Here is a 16,728-nt window from a genome sequence, read left to right as displayed (position 1 = left end):
GACTGAGGGCATGCCAGTCCTTAGCAGTGCCAAGGAAGAGGGAGGGATTCCCCTGAGCCAAAGAAGGAGTTTGGCATGCTTTTAGCCTCATGCCTGATACTCTCAGCCTCTCTCTGCTTTCATGAATTCCACTCTGTGCTGCAGCTGAAGAGCAGCAGGGAGTAAAACTCCAAGGAGAGCCTTGTCTAGTAGTTGTTCAAAATCAGTTAATTTTTTATTGGATTTGAAGTCAGACTTCATGGACCAAACCTGCCCCTGGAGAACTGGGGATGGGGAACTGCAGGCAGTGGAGACTTTCTCTGGATAATTGACTTTCTCTTCTCTGTCCACCCTCACCTCAGAACCCTCCTTGCCTTTGCTTCTCTGCAGTGCTAACGCTGAGAGCCTTTTGTCCCTAGCAGCCTCAGCCATCAAGATGTATTAAATTAAACATAAACACACATCACAGCCCTGAGGCTCTTAACCCCACCATGAGCACAAATAATCTGTTGTGGCCTAAGTAGAATAACTTAGGTTTGGACCCAGCTCTAGTCCAATTCATTCCCACACCTGGGGGAGTGACCTTCAAAACTTGCTCGAGGCTCTGATTCCAAAGTCATTTTCTCATTAGTGGAAATGAAATGTGTTGTGGAGAGCTCTGTCTCTGCACCCCTAGGGACATCAGGGCAGAACAACACTCTCAGTCCCTGCCCACAAATCAGGCCAGGCCACCTCACCCCTTCTCGGTTTTCTGCAAACCCTTCTTCCCTAACTCCTCCTCACTTCCCCCCCCCCCCCCCCCCATGCGGACGTAATTAAGATAAAAGAAAAGTCCTTGGAGCCTGTCTCCAAAGGTTGCACTGAGCAGGGCTTGCCATAGAATTATGGAATGGTTTGGGTTGGAAGGGACCTCCAAAGGTTATCTAGGTCCAACCCCCTCTGCAGCACTCACCTGGATCAGGTTGCCCAGAGCCCTGTCGAGCATCACCTTGAATATCTTCAGGGCTGGGGCCCCAACCACCTCCCTGGGCAGCCTGTTCCAGTGTTCCACTAAATGCTTTGGGCTCCTGGATGGCTCCTGGAATCTGGGATGGCTCCCATCCTCCTGCCATCCTTGCCTGGGACAGTCAGCTCTGTTCTTTGTCCCCATCTGTTTTTGCTTGTGTCTGGCCCATCCCAGGACTGAATGTCTTTTAAAACAATACAATTATTCCCATAGTAAACATGTTGTAGTAATGCTTGGTTTGGTACCAGTGTTTCCTTCCAGCTGTCATCTCTCTCTGTAGTACTGTTAGAGCATAAGGGAAAAAAAAAAATCAAACCCACCTCCAAACCCCCCTGTAGGGCTTCAGGTCCTTGCCATCCATCAACCAGGGGTCACAGTAACTGCAGATCATATGGTCAGGTCTCAAAAACTGCAGGAAATCAGTCTTTGTTATATGGAAAATAAAGCAGTCTATGGGGAAAATAACCATAAATGTTCATTATTTGTACAGGAAAATCAATTTGTAGGCCAATTGACCAAATAAAGTAATACAATTTGCTGGGAAATCCCCAGGTGTGGCAGGGAAATCATGAAGTGGAAATGGAAGGAGCAGTTTTCCTAGGTAGTCTGTGGTGGTGTGGAGGTGGGAGGGATGTGGGGAAGGCAGACCAAGCTTGAGAAAATGAATAAAATGACAGGGAAGGGTCCCTGGAGCTGTGCAGGCAGCTGAAGGAGAGGTGCAGTGAGAGCAGGAGATGGGGAGATGGAGTCACCCTCCTTGGAGGTGTTCAGAAAATGCACACACCTGGCACTTGGGGACAGGGTTTAGTGGGCATGGTGGGGTTGGGTTGATGGTTGGGCTTGATGATCTCAGAGGGCTTTTCCAACCTTAATGGTTCTCTGCTTCTGTTCTCTGATTCTGTAAGGGAGCTTTATGGGCAGGCCTGGCTGTTGCTCACTAAGTGGCAGCTCTCTCCTCTGATTTTTCTGCTCTGCTCTTTAGTGCTGGGACCAGACTCAAAACACTGCAGCACGTGGATCTTTTTACATCTTTACCAGCCTGAATGATCTCTCTGCAGGTGAGGATGAAGGCTTGAGCTCAAGGTTCTTCAAAAGGCATGTCTGCCAGCCAGGGAGGATGGTGCTGGGTGGTGCTGTTGTGGAGGCAAAGGTGGCTGGGTTTTGGCACCAGCCTGCCTGGGGAGTACTGGGATGTGATGCAAAGCTCTGGTTCCTCTGTCTCCGCTGTGTGGAGCAGCTGCTGTTTCTCTGCTCTCCTCAGTTTGGTTCCTTCAGCTTTGAGGGAGACTGATGGGAAATGATTTATTTTTCGTTTAAAGCTGAGAAAAATTACCCTCTGGTTAGTTTCCAGTCTCATTCCACCCATGACAAGAGTGGTCCAGCAGTGGGGATGGACTGGTGGTGTTTCTTGGGTCAGTCTAACACCCCAGGGGGTTTGAGTTGAGTATGGCTGGGGTTAGGGGCTGAGTCTGAGTTCCACTGATGCCCCAAGGAGCTTTTTCAAAGTCATCAGTGATCATGGAGTACTTCAGTAGTTTGAAAGCCCAGCTTTTAGGATGGTGTTGGACCCTATTTTTCCAAAAGAACTAACTGGAGCTCTCAATAACCACAGCAACAGCAAAATCTTCTTCCATATGGACAACTAAAGAACAGGAGGAGTTGACTCTGCACAAATCCAAGTCTGTCTGTCCCATGAAGTGAAGATAATAATTACTGAACTCAGTAAACCACACTGAGCTGTTGAGTTAAAGCCTGGTTTGGTTTCTGTCACACCAGCGACTTGTGTTTGGGGAGGAATTGTTTCCCATTTCTGTTAGATCTTTGTTGAGAGTTGATCTTTATGACAGTGAAAGACTTGTCAGAAAAGCTGGAAACAGACCTGGAGACAGAAATTTCCTCTACCCAATGAAAAGCTGCAGTGGCTGGTCCTCATTCTTGTGGGACTTGAGGCCATCAATCCCAACCACCTAGCCTGGGTCTGCTCACCCCTGGCTGAGCAAGGCTGTAAGGCACCCTTGGAAATGACAAGGATCTCAAAGAAGTGCTTGAAGCATGTGTCTGCAGAGCAGCTTAAGAGTGTAAACCCCAAGCAAATGCCTCTTGCTGACATATCTCAGACTTGCTGGGAAAGGCTGTGTTCTCTAGGACCTGATCTAGTGAAAGCAGGGAGTGGAATGGTAATACTTGGGGGAATGATGGGCAGCTGTATTATCCTCCTCTCTGTCTGTTGCTTGAGAGGTGCAGCAGTGAGGTGTGTGAGAAGAAGGGGAGATGTCTGAGAGCATCCTTGTCCTTCTGTTCCTTTTCTCTTCACCAGAGAGGAGAAGCAGGAAAGGAAAGGGAAAAAAGAGAAATATCCAAGTTTTCACAGAATGGTTTAGGTTAGAAGGAACTTTAAAGATGATCTACTCCAACCTCCCTGCCATGGGCAGGGACACATCTCTACTAGAATCAGCTGCTCAAGGCCTCATCCAACTTGGCTTTGAACACCTCCAGGGAGGAGGCATCCACAGCCTCCCTGGGCAGCCTGTTCCAGAGGCTCACCACTCTTGTACTGAAGAACTTCTTCCTCAGGTCCAGTCTAACTCTGCTCTCCCTCAGCTTCAAACCATTCCCCCTTGGCCTGTCTGTAGACACCCTGATGAAAAGCCCTTCTCCTGTAGGATCCCTTCAGGTATTGGAAAGCAACTCTAAGGTCCCCCCAGAGTCTTGCTTTTACTTTAGAAGGCAGCAGCTGTGTACCACATCCTCAGCTGGTGTGAGATGATTTACTCCCATTGATAGTGCCTTAAATTGCCTGAGAACCTGGTTTCACATCTCTGCTTCCTTCTTGGCAACCTCAGACTGAAAGACAACGTTATTTGGTGTGGAGCAGACATAGAAGACAGATTAGGCCACTTGTCAAACTTCTCTCAAAGAGTTTTGGAAAACAGGCAGCTCCAAAGGACTGATAGATTTTCTTGGTGTTACCTCTCTTGAAAGACTGGAACTTCCAATTGGCTTTTCCAGAAGAGCATAGCTCTCACTCTGTTAACAAATTATCCTTTAGGCTTTATAACTCACTCAGAGGCAATAAATAGGAAATGTTCCCTTCTGTTCACAGATCTTGTTCATCTGTTTCTTCAGGGCTTCAGAAAATGTTGTTAATATTGATGGGAGAGCTGCAGCTTCCCTTCTGTGCAGCTTTCTTTCGCTTTTCTCCAGTTATCAGAGTCCCTGTTCCTAGGCACAGCCTCAGACTCAACCTGTCATCCCTGGAGGGGTTCAAAAACCATGGAGACATGGCACCTGGGGACATGGTTTAGTGGCATGGTGGTGTTGGGTTGATGGTTGGACTCAATGGTCTTAGAGGTCTTTTCCAACTTTAGTGATTCTCTGAGCCTACAATTCTCTGCTCCAAAGAACTTACAATAGAAATAGTGCAGAAAAAGACTGGGAGAGGAACACTGGTGCCTTTTGATGGTAGGGAGGCCAGGCACAGTGGGGTCAAGTGAGTTGTCTGGGATAACATGGAGAAGTGGTGGTTCAAAGTAAGTTTTTCTTTGATAGACTTTCTCTGTCTCTCTCAAAAGAGAAAATAGCCTAGCAATGGGTCTGTACTGGAGTTGAGGGCTTCTCTCTAAACCACTTCATGACAGCTCAAGACTGTTAGTGAGGAATCCTCCAGTGTAGACCCAGGGACCAGCCTGGGCTCCAGTTATTCCCAGAATCTGTTGTCCCCCTGGCTGTACCTCTCAGACCTGTCTGGCTATGCCAAACTGCCTCCTTGGCTGGCCTCTAGTCATTGCCAAAACTTGGAAAGCACTTGGATGAGGCTCTGATGAAGAGTGTGGCACAGTCCCCAAAGCAAGGAAGAGTTCTTCATGGTACTGCTTTATTATTTTTTTTTTTTGCCTGACCATTGTTGTCTGTTCCCTTCTGTTCTCTTTGTACTCTGGGCCCCGCCTCCTGCACAGGTACAACTTGCAGTGTGACACTGGTGTCACTGGGAAGAGATGACAAATAATAAAGGTATTATTGGTCAGGTTAAAGGGCTGGACTGCAGCTGGCAGGGAGGCAGAAAAAGAGCTGCAGCAGAAGGCTGCTGCCTGTTGTTTTATTCATTCGTTCATTACTGAACGCTGGAGCAGGAGATGAGATGAGAGGCTGGAGAGCTGCTGCCTTCTGCCTGTGACCTCAGGTTTGATGCAGAAGCTGGTAAGCACAGGGCAGCAGAGCTGTGCCCAGACTGGATTTGCTCCTGAAGCAGCCAGCCTGGTAGCACATTGCCCTGGAACACCTTAATGAAGGCCCAGGGGAGAGGGGAGGATTATCTTGGAAGGCGACTGACCCTTCCTTAGGTGTTTACACTAATCGCTGCTGAAGGTAAATGCAAACTCTGTCAGTTCCCCCACAGGGGATGTGAGGGCTCCATTGCTGTGCAGTTTCCCTAATTAAAGCCATTTGACGAGGTTTATTATCTGAAAAAGCAAAAGGAAAATATTCCAGGCTCCCCAAACCTCCCCCTTTCCTTTTCCCTATCTTTATTATCAATAAAAAAGAGAGAGCAAAACGCTGTCTGGACTCGAGGATTTCCTTCACATATGGAAAAGATTTAGCATTCTTCAGCTCCCAGCGTTGGCAGCACACAAACCTCTCCCCTCTTACCTCCTCCTCTCAACCCCTGCATTCCCAGTCTGCTCCCTGTATTCCCAGCTCTACGTACACAGAAAGGATTCAGCAGGGTGGGATTTTTTTTTTGTTTTTTTTTCTTTATCCAGTAGAAATTATTTTGGAGAGCTGAATCACAGGCACGTGAATCATCTTGTGAACAGCTTTGATATTTTTATCAGCACGCAAACTCTTTGTGCATTTGCATTTCTGTCCCACTCCCCCTCCCCTCTTTCTCCTTTTTTTTTTTTTTCCTTTTCTTTTTTTCCCCTCTCCTGGTGGTGATGTGGATGCTGAAGAAGCTGTCTCCATAGGGACTGCACCTGCTTGTCTTCTTGGGTCAGTTCCCAACGGGATCAGATGTCCAGAGTTCTCCTGGCAGTTAATGTGGACTGGCAAAAGCTTTGCTTTCATGTGCAATTTTTTTCCCCCCTCCCTCCGCAGAGCTTTTTGCCTTGCAGCTCTCATAGCAGAGGCCTTTCCATTGCTGGGATCAATTAAATGCTCACCAGGGACCCTCTTGGGGAGGAATCTTTCCTTTTCTGGCTAACTTTGAATGTCACACCAGGGCGTTCAGCTATTTTGACCTTGATGCAGTAGCTCCCAGGGCAGGAAACCTTTCCTAACCCTCCCTTCCTGTCTCTCCCCCAAGTCCTCTGCTCTCTGCCCATCATTCCATCTGCAGGCTCTCCCAAGGCTCTTATGCAACAGTTTGGTTTTTGGTATTCTTGGCTGGGAGAGCAGGGCTCCAGGGGAGAGCTATGAGGGGGTTGGATGGGTGGGTGGTGGTGGGGGAGCAAGATTCTATTTTGTAGCTGTGATGACCTTGCTTAGCCACACAAAGTGGAATTCCTTCCCCCTCCCTACTCTCTGGAAGGGAAGAATTATCACCACTGCTTTCTTTTCCATCTTTCTGATGGTCCTTTGCTTTCATGATAGAACCATCAGGGTTTGCAGGATTCTCCACAGGGGTCACCCCCTCCACGGTGTTCCCAAGTTGTTGGGGTGGTTTTTGGTTTTTTTTTTTTTTTTTTTTTTTTTCACTTGCAGTTGCATCTCTAGCCTTGGGTAGTTGGTAACTTTAAATAGCGTGTTGGTCCCCATCTGGTTTTTCCTGGGGAAAGGAAATGTGCCTGTCTGTGATTTTTTTTTTTTTTTTTTTTTTTAACAAAAGCAACCCCCCAGCCAGGCAATACTCTGAGAGGCAATGGAAGCAATTAATGGTGTCAAAAGACCCTAGGAGGGTGAAGTGGTGAGTGACTGAGGGCTGGGCTGTGACGCAGGAAGGGCTGGGTGGGCAGCTGGATGTGTCTGGGGAATCTGGAGGGTTATTGACTCAAACTCCAGCTGTGTTTCATGAGCTGGAATCATAACCCACAAAATTAATCTTCAACAATGTATGAAGGGAAGGGAGCCCTAACTCAGCAGCCAGTTCTGCTGTGCCCTCAACACTCACCCTTGCAAAAGCTTCAGGAGAAGCAGGAAGGTTTTCCTTTCTGGTTACACTAATTAAAGAGAGGGTAAGTGGTATTCTGCTCTCCACCTTCTCACTTTCTGTCTGAGGGGTGGGGGAAATCCTCGTGGTATGAAAGAAGGTGTAAGCTCTGAAGAGGTTTCCTCAGAGCTGAGTCAGTGTTTGTCCTGAAAGCCAGCATCTGGACTGGGGGTTGTTGGAGGGTTGGGTGCAGGGCACCTGTGCTCACTCCACAGCAGCCTTGTGGCTGGCTGTAATTCACCCACAGATGGAGGTGTTGAGAGGAGGTCCTCAGTGGGGATCCTGCCTTCACCCTGTTCTCAGGGGTATCATCTGTTCCTTCCACCACCTTCTGTCTATACTCCTGGGGCCAGGGAGCTGGCAGCAGGCACCGTGGCTTTGCTGGACTGAGCTGGAGATGTATTTACTGCTAGGTGAGCTTCATCCTTTTGCTGGGGGTGCTGCACCTGTACTGACAGCTGTTGGCTCTGCAGACAAACTGCTCCTTCTGACCCACAGGCCAGAGCAGTTTGACTAGTTTGAGCAAGCCAGCTGGCAAAGCACACCTCCCCCAGTCCAGCCATGGGACTGTGGAGGTTGGAAAGAGCCCTTTGAGACCATCAGGTCCAACAGCTTGCCTAGAACTCACAACCCCATCACTACTGCTAAGCCACTGCCACTAAACCACATCCCTCAGCACCACATCCATGTGTCTTTTAAATCCCTCCAGGGGTGGTGACTCCACCACCCCCTGGGCAGCCTGTTCCAGGTGAGTTTGGAAAGTCTACAGAGGAGACTCCACAACTCTGGAGACTTTCAAAACCCACCTGGATGAGATCCTGTGCAACCTGCCCTGGGTGAGTCTGCTTTAGCAGGGGGGTTGGTCTAGATGATCTCCAGAGGTCCCTTCTCTCTCCAGAGGTCCCTTCTCTCTCCAGAGGTCCCTTCTCTCTCCAGAGGTTCCTTCTCTCTCCAGAGGTCTCTTCCAACCCCCACCATGCTGGGATTCTGTACAAGATGACTCTCTAATATAAACCTTTTTTAATGTGAGATTGTGAGGTTTACATCAAACAGCTCTCCATGATGTACCTCTCCATACACAGGGGTGTCACTGCAGTCTCTGGCTGTGGGCAAGACCACCTCACACCACTCTGCTAAGTGCACACTTTACTGCCTGCCACTGCATGCCAAGTGGTGTTTGATAACCCTGAATCTGAGTCACTTTAGGTCCCTGAATTTACTGCTGAGCTCTGTGGGTACATCCCTGTTCTGTCAGCTGTCTGTACAGCTAGCAAGAGGCTTCAGCAAAAGCCAGAGGCAGAGGAATGCCTCCTTGGATGGAGTATTCCTCACAAATGAGTGGTTTTTTTTATTTGCAGCTTGGACCAGTGCCCTTTCAAGGCCACAGAAAGAGAATTGATTGTAGTAGGTTCTGGAGCAGGCTTCTGTCTACCTTTGTGCTTAATTTGAAAGTAATATCTATGTACTGGTGAATGGCCCTAAACAGATTAAGGAGGTGCAATTGATTCAAACCTGACTATAGATGAACATAAAAGGCAAAATTGATTGGCCAAGTCTATTTTAATTTTCTGGGAATGGAGAAAGAGAATAAATAAATAAATGGAATACCCCAAACCTAATGGCAGAAATACAAAGTAAACAGAGCCTTAAAAAAATACCTTGCTGCTGCTGGAATGCAGGTGGTGTAAGGACAGTGGAACCACTGTGGTCCTGGTTCCAGTGCTGTCCATGTCTGGTCCCTGGTGAGAACAGAAGTGGTGCAGGTTGTCTGTAACCAGAGAATCACAGAATCACAGAATGGTTTGGGTTGGGAAAGCCCTTTAAGAACATCCAGTCCAGCCATTCTCTAACTCTACCAAGGCTGCTGCTAAACCACAGCCCTCAGCACCACATCTCTGTGGCTCTGAAACACCTCCAGGGATGGGGATTCAGCCACCTCCTTGGGCAGTCTGTGCCAGTGTCTGAGAAACCTTCCAATGAAGAAGTTTCTTCTGATGTCCAATCTAAACCTCCTGAGGTGCAGCTTATAACCACAGAATCATGGAATAATTTTGGTTGGAAAAGACCATTAAGATCCTTGAGTCCAACCCTTATCTAACAGAGGTTGCTGCAGATGCAGATTCTCCTTTCCATTCATGTCCATTCTGCCCAGAGAGGTTGTGGAGTCTCCACCTGTGGAGGCATTCAAAACCCACCTGGATGTGTTTCTATGACCTTCTTCAGGTGACCCTGCCTTGGCAAGGAGGTTGGACTTGATGATCTCCAGAGGTCCCTTCCAACCCCTACTATTCTGTGTTTGTCTTTTAAGGGAAGAAGCTCTGTGTGTGTGAGGTATCTGTGTGGGTATATAGGTAGCTATTTGATCTAGCAGCTTGAGGTGTGAGGATACAACTTAGAGAAGGCAAAGAAGCAGCAGAGCTCTGTGGAGCAGAGGAAAGCAGGAACCTGTGTCCTGGTCTGGTGGGCTGCTTCTCTAGGTTGAGTGCCTCCCTGTTTGCTGCTCTCTCACTCTTGTTAGGGCTGATGAGTCCCTGGGCACTCACTGAGACCTGGTAACTGCTTGAAGGTACCATAATGGCCATAAAATGATTTTTAGTGTCTGATCAGTGCTGTTCTCCTTAGCCTGTGAAGTCACAGCAGAGAGCGAGTCGCAGTTATTTGGAAGCGGAAATTTGCAGCCCCTCCCTTGCCTCCCCCCTTTAATTGTGATGAGAAACTGCAGCTTCAGAAAACTACAGAAAGCTTTGGCACGAGGAAGCTCCTGCTGATAGCAAGCCCTGGCTTTTCAGCAAGGCAGAAATGTGGTGCAAATGCTGTTCCCCTTGCTTTTTCCTCTTCCCTTCCTCTCCTCCTCCCACCTGTGCTTGTGGCCCTGCGTGAGCTGGAGCTGCTGAGATGGCTTTAGGTAGAGAGTAAGCTCTGAGCATCTTCTTTATGCACTGGAGCAGGAAAGGGAGCAGAGGTGGAAATACACTTAGTATGTGAAAAGTGTTTAAGGGTTGGAGATGCACAACTTGTGTCACACTTTCTTCCTGGGAGCAGACAGAAACCTCTCTGCAAGGGGTCAGTGAGTAGGTAGGTAGGGGAGCCCCCAGGGGTGAGGCAAAGCATCTGGCTGTTTGTCACATTGATGCCCCCTCACACCACAGTGGTTCTTCTTCTGCAGGTGGGTGTCTGAGAGCCCCCAGCAATATTCACACCCAGGGTATTCTCCTGTGTCTGAGTCTGGGTGTTTGGACTCACTAGAGAGCCTGTTGCAGCTTGATCCAAGCTTTGCACCTGGGGTACTCAGAGATTGGAACAGGCTGCCCAGGGAGGTGGTTGAGTCGTTTAGATGTGGTGCTTGGGGGTATGGTTTAGGGGTGAGCTTTGCAGAGTAGGGTCAGTGGTTGGACTGGATGATCCCAGGAGTCTTTTCCAACCTGGAGCATTCACCTTGTTGCTGTCCATGGGTGCATTTTGTTTCTTCACATCTCTCTCTGGAAGAAAATGTCTGGTTTTTTCCCTTGTATTCACACATTTCCCCATTTGTATACCAGTTTGGCCCACTGCTTTTCTCTCCCTTGGGTATCTGCTGTTCACAGACAACTGTGTTCTTGGCTTGGATGTGTGTCAGCATGGGAAAGCTAATGTGCCTCCTTGGGGTGATGCCTTCCAGATGGATTTAGCTAATTATCACAATGATTAGGGCTCCCTTTAATGACCACAACTGGAATTTATTGACAGAGGTAAACAAGAAAATTTTTGGTTTGTGTTTGTGGAAAGCTCTTAATTTGTTTAATTTAAGAAAGCTTGGCCTCATCTATCACTTGGGCTTCCTCCCCTGCAGAGAGCCTGACTGGCATTCCCAGGACATTTTCATGTGGCCAGGTTTATTTGGAAAGTTGGAATTGATGTTTCAGAGCAACTGGTGCTAGTTAAATACTGCTCTGCACTTGCCTGGTCACACACCTTTCTGCCTTGTGTTCCAGCCTTTGCTAAACACATGTTGCTTTCCTTTGACTTGTCCTGTTGCAGGAGACATGCCTCCATACCTGTCCAAAGAGTGTGCATGGAGCTGTGCCCCTCACTGTGCTTCCCTGCTCCACACTGTGCTTCCCTGCTCCTCACTGTGCTTCCCTGCTCCTCACTGTGCTTCCCTGCTCCACACTGTGCTTCCCTGCTCCTCACTGTGCTTCCCTGCCCCTCACTGTGCTTCCCTGCCCCTCTCTGTTCTTCCCTGCTCCTCACTGTGCTTCCCTGCTCCTCTCTGTGCTTCCCTGCTCCTCTCTGTGCTTCCCTGCCCCTCACTGTGCTTCCCTGCTCCACACTGTGCTTCCCTGCTCCTCTTTGTGCTTCCCTGCCCCTCACTCTTCTTCCCTGCTCCTCACTGTGCTTCCCTGCTCCTCACTGTGCTTCCCTGCTCCTCTCTGTGCTTCCCTGCCCCTCACTGTGCTTCCCTGCTCCTCTCTGTGCTTCCCTGCCCCTCTCTGTGCTTCCCTGCCCCTCACTGTGCTTCCCTGCCCCTCACTGTGCTTCCCTGCCCCTCACTGTGCTTCCCTGCTCCTCACTGTGCTTCCCTGCTCCACACTGCTTCCCTGCTCCACACTGCTTCCCTGCTCCTCTCTGTTCTTCCCTGCCCCTCACTGTTCTTCCCTGCTCCACACTGTGCTTCCCTGCTCCTCTCTGTGCTTCCCTGCCCCTCTCTGTGCTTCCCTGCTCCACACTGTGCTTCCCTGCCCCTCACTGTGCTTCCCTGCTCCACACTGCTTCCCTGCTCCACACTGCTTCCCTGCTCCTCTCTGTGCTTCCCTGCCCCTCACTGTGCTTCCCTGCTCCACACTGTGCTTCCCTGCTCCTCTCTGTGCTTCCCTGCCCCTCACTGTGCTTCCCTGCCCCTCACTGTGTTTCCCTGCCCCTCTCTGTGCTTCCCTGCTCCACACTGTGCTTCCCTGCTCCTCTCTGTGCTTCCCTGCCCCTCACTGTGCTTCCCTGCCCCTCACTGTGCTTCCCTGCTCCTCACTGTGCTTCCCTGCCCCTCCCTGTGCAGGGACAGAGTAATCTGTAATAGGTTGGAAAAGCAGCTACTGGCTCCTGGGAGTTTGCCTCCTGTTTATTTGTGTCTTGTCAGAAGTGAGTTGTGGAGGGCAGTGCTGTGCCAGGACCACCTAGAGGACCCCCTAGGGGAAAGGCTGCACGAGGCAAGACCTGCTAGATTCATCTGGACATGCAAATGAACAGGGAGAAGTTGCCTCTAGTTCAAGTTGAAATTGATGTGGACTGGTCACTGCTGTGAGAGACAAATCTGCTGCTGGCCTAGGCTGTGTTCCCTGTGCAGTTAAAGTGTTCTGGATTATCTGGATCACCTCTTCCCTGGGCTGCTGGCAAAATAATTTAACCTATTCTGCTGTGTTCATGTGCAGCATTTCATGGAATCCTAGAATGGTTTGAGTTGGAAGGGACCTTAAAGATCATCTAGTTCCAGCCCCACTCCCACAGGCAGGGACAGCTCCTGCTAGACCAGGTTACTTGAGCTCTCATCCAGCCTGGCTTTGAACAATTGCAGGCTTGAAGCCACTGTAACTTCTCTGGGCAACCTGTTCCAGTGCCTCACCACCCTCATTTTTTCCTAATTTGGTAAGAAATACTCTAGAGAGAGAGGCCAGTGCCTAATTCTTCTGCCATCTTCCTTTCCTATTGGTGTGGATCAGATGGAATGAAGCTAGGAGTGAAGAGGTGGGGCAAGGCTGGAAGTGCATGGCTTGGACAGTGGATCTTGAGGAACTAGATGTAGATAGTCCTGTGCTGAAAGGTCTTTTGCAACCTGAACATAGCCTTTGCCCACCCAACATACCAGTCTGAAACCTGCAAGTGACCAACACCATTCCCTTCACAGGACAGCAATTTAAGAGGAGCTGCTTGGTTCTGGCTTGTCTAACCAAATTCTTCTTCTCTTTTTTTTCTTTTCTTCTGTTCTTTCCCATTCCAACCAATTCCACCCTGGGCCAGAACCGAGGTCGCCTGGCAGAGAAGAGGACAATCCCCTTACCTCCCACCAGGATCCCAAAGAAAGAGCTGCCCTCAGTTTTCTCACACAGTGATGACAGCGAAGAGAGCGACAAGAGCAATGGTCAACACCCGGACGTGAAGCAGGAGGAGGATCTCCACATCAGTATCATGAAAAGAAGGTACTTGCCTGCTGGGGAGTGCAGGGGCAAAGACAGAGGAGACTGGGTAGTGGGTGACCAGCCTTCCCAGCTGCCCACTGGAGTCACCTCCAGGGCTTGAGATTAAAGAGCAAATCATAGAATCATAGAATCAGGCAGGGTTGGAAGGGACCACAAGGATCAGCCAGTTCCAACCCTCCTGCCATGGGCAGGGACACCTCACACTAGATCAGGCTGGCCAGAGCCTCATCCAGTCTGGCCTTAAACACCTCCAGGGATGGGACCTCAACCACCTCCCTGGACAACCCATTCCAGGGTTTCACCACTCTCATGGTGAAGAACTTCTTCCTCACGTCCAGCCTGAATCTCCCCAATTCCATCTTTGTTCCGTTCCCCCCAGTCCTATCACTCCCTGAGAGCCTAAAAAGTCCCTCCCCAGCTTTCTTGTAGCCCTCTTCAGATATTGAAAGGCCACAATAAGGTCACCTCGAGCCTTCTCTTCTCCAGACTGAACATTATAGCTCCAGACTGTCCCATTATAGCTCAGAAAGAGTGTTTGGGACCTCTTTTGTTCTTAGCCTTGTTTGGAGCAAGCAGGGTTTTATGGGGCCTTGTGTTTGCACTAAAGGAGTCTGGATTTGCAGGCTCTGTGTTGCATTTGACCCTCTGTCCAGCATCCTCTGTCTTTGTGCTTGGTGAATTCAAGGAGTTGCATGACCAAGAAGTCATCTGTGGGCCTTTTACACAGAGGTGTATGGCTTCAAAGTCCTGCTTTTTGCTTTCAGTTGTCCCCAAATTCTGATGTGGATAATTTAATGTTGGGGGGGGGAAAGTCTGGGAGGAAGGTAGCAGCAGTGGTGGTTGTTGTAGGTTCTCTATCACAAGTGTCCAAGAGCATAGCTGTGGCTCATCAATTCTGAGGGCCTCTCTGGTCTAAAAGGAGAATCATAGAATGGTCTGGGTTGGAAGGGACCTCCAAAGGTCATCTAGTCCAAGTAATGGAGTTGCAGGAGGCAAAGAGTCACTGAGCATCTCAGGTCTTAGATATTTTGTTTGTGTCTTTCTCTCTACCATGTAAATTCATCCAGGAGCCAAGCAGGGTTAAAGGAAGAGAAGGGTTTGTCCTGAGCTGCATTCTGGTAGCTGTCACTTGGGCTCTGCTGTATGATGTCAGTGCCCACGATATTCAGCTGCAGAATGTTTGGGTTCTTTCATCCCTCTGAAAAAAAAAAAAAAAGAAAAAAAGAAAAAAAAGAGATGTTTAGAAGTCCTGTAGCTACAGGGAGATAAATACCTAAAGGTGCTGTGCCTCAGCCTCCCGTGCATATCATTGCAACTCATCTTGATTGTCATCTTCCTCTGATGCATAAAATCACTCAGGTTCTAAGACAAGCCCTATAAAAACAGAGGAGTGGAAACCAAAGGCATGTAATTGCTTTTCTTATGTTTTATGTCTTTCTTGCTCCTGAGCAGATAAGCTATTTCCCCCCTTTCCCTCCACCACCAGATGCTGATACATTCAGCTACTGAGAGCTTGGAAAGCAGAGAAGCCCAACCAGTCCCCAGCTCTTCTCATAAAACCCTCCTGTAATTAAAGTCTTGAGTTTATCATTGCAGCTGTCCAACAGCCACGTTCAAGGGTTATCACTTGGAAATAAAAAGGTGTTTGGGGAATGCAGCTGCACTCTGCATGTGCACAGGAACCACGGAGGAGAAGGGAATCCTCCTAATCAGTTTTGGGAAACTGCCCTTCTTCTCCTGCCCCCTCCCCTCCCCCCCTTTAATTATGCTTTTAATTCTGCAAAATTACAGTGCTGGATTGTCTCATTAGGAGGGAGCACAACATGATAACTCCATAATTGATATGCTGGGCCCCCCAAATATAAAGTGCTCTTATCTTAGATCTTTAATTACTGTAATTGCTTTGCCTTGTTTATTAGGAAATGAAGCAAAAATACTTAAAAGAGTTCTCAGGCAGTGGTCCCCCAGCTTCTCATTTCTCTGCTCTTCAGTACTTTTCAACCTGAAAGTCTCTGGATTAAGCTTTGTTCTGATTGCTTAGAGGAGTCCATGATTCTCACCAGGAAGGTTAGGCTTTCATTGCTCTTGGACAGTTCTCCTTTTCATTTTTTTCTGGGACCTCTGGTGCAGTGTGTGTGGGAAAAGCAGGAGAAACTGGGGCAAAGGGAAGCCAGGTAGCACTCTTGGTGAGTGCAGCAACAACAGGGGAAAAAAAAGAGACTGCAATTCAGTGCCCAGGCAGGGAACATCTCCTGCTCAGATCTCTCATCATTCCCAAGCGTTTTGTCCCTTGAAAATGAATCCCTCAGCCCTCCTGTCCCAAGGAGGGGCAGGACCTGCCATTTTCACCTGCTCAAGAGCAATGAATGGAAAGCTTCCTGACCCCACTCCTGCACTATCCTGCCAGAGGGAGGCTCTGGCTCTGTTCCCAGCGTCATTAGCAGCCCAGGGGCTGGGGTGGAAGGTGTGCTGGGGCTGGCTGCAGAGATAGCAGCAGCATCATAAAGGCTAGACAGCTCACAGACATGACAGCTGGGGCCTGGCAGAGACAGTGCCCCATCTGCTTTCTGGTTTTAATTCACCTGTTGTATCCCCCCCCCCGATTGGTGATGGATTGGGCTGAGCTTTTATTGTCTCCCACTGAGAGAAAGAAATAGGTTAAACTGTGATAGCAGGAAAACAAGGTCAGGGCCTGAGCAAACCTGTGTGCTCCTCTGGTGTGCACCTGCAGTTCTTACCACTGGGAACCCTTGCTTGATTGCTTTGAACATCATCACCTTTTCTTTTTTTTTAACTCCTAGTCCCCATTTCCTTTCTATTGACTGTTTCCTCCCATTGTTGAAATGCTTTCTGCTACTTTGAGGTCTGGCCATTGGTGAAGAAAAGACTCTACAGGGATTAGAACAGGAGCTGGGAACTTAGTTTCTTGGCTAGTCCCTCACCCTAGCCTTTGACAGTGATTTCCTGTGTGATCTTAGGCAGTTGCCCATGGTGATGGCCTTCGGAGGAGGTCTGAGACAGAGAAAACCTCTGTCTTCTTTTTCTTGCAGTCCTGGAAAGCAACAGAGACCTGTAACTGCTCCTGAAGTTAGTGCATGCCAACTTATTTCACTCCAAAGTCCTTGCAAGACTCTGTCACCTTGCTGTCTTGCACATGGGGAACTGAGTTAAGGAACCCAAGCCTCATGCTGAAGGGAGCTGGGCTCATCAGCTTGGAAACCCAGGTGACCCAAGCTTAAAGGTGAATGTTTTCATCTTGTAGTGAGACCCTCTGAGTCCTCTTTAGCCTGCTTTGCAGGGTGTGCTAAGTAGCCTTTGTGTTAGTCCTCCTGTCTGGAAGACAGAGGGCTTAAAGTCTTGTCTCACATAACCAGAGGCATCTGCTGAGCTTGATACCGTAGCTTGATACCCAGACTGTAAGCACTCAGCTC

At 48.9% G+C, this 16,728-nt stretch overlaps 1 protein-coding gene across 1 annotated transcript in view; it reads left to right on the top strand.

The window, feature by feature from the left end:
- The window catches only part of SAMD11 (sterile alpha motif domain containing 11), a 133,530-nt gene that overhangs the window by 26,003 nt on the left and 90,799 nt on the right, over positions 1-16,728 (top strand). The window contains exon 3 of the mRNA XM_054394998.1: positions 13,119-13,297. Within this exon, the coding sequence (XP_054250973.1) occupies positions 13,119-13,297 (179 nt within the window). The remainder of the gene's footprint in view (positions 1-13,118; positions 13,298-16,728) is intronic.

Source organism: Indicator indicator, chromosome 32 (genome assembly GCF_027791375.1).
Source record: "Indicator indicator isolate 239-I01 chromosome 32, UM_Iind_1.1, whole genome shotgun sequence".
In the NCBI taxonomy this organism is placed as follows: Eukaryota; Metazoa; Chordata; class Aves; order Piciformes; family Indicatoridae; genus Indicator; species Indicator indicator.
Note: the sequence above shows the minus strand (reverse complement) of the source record. Positions and strands in the feature narration are given on the sequence as shown.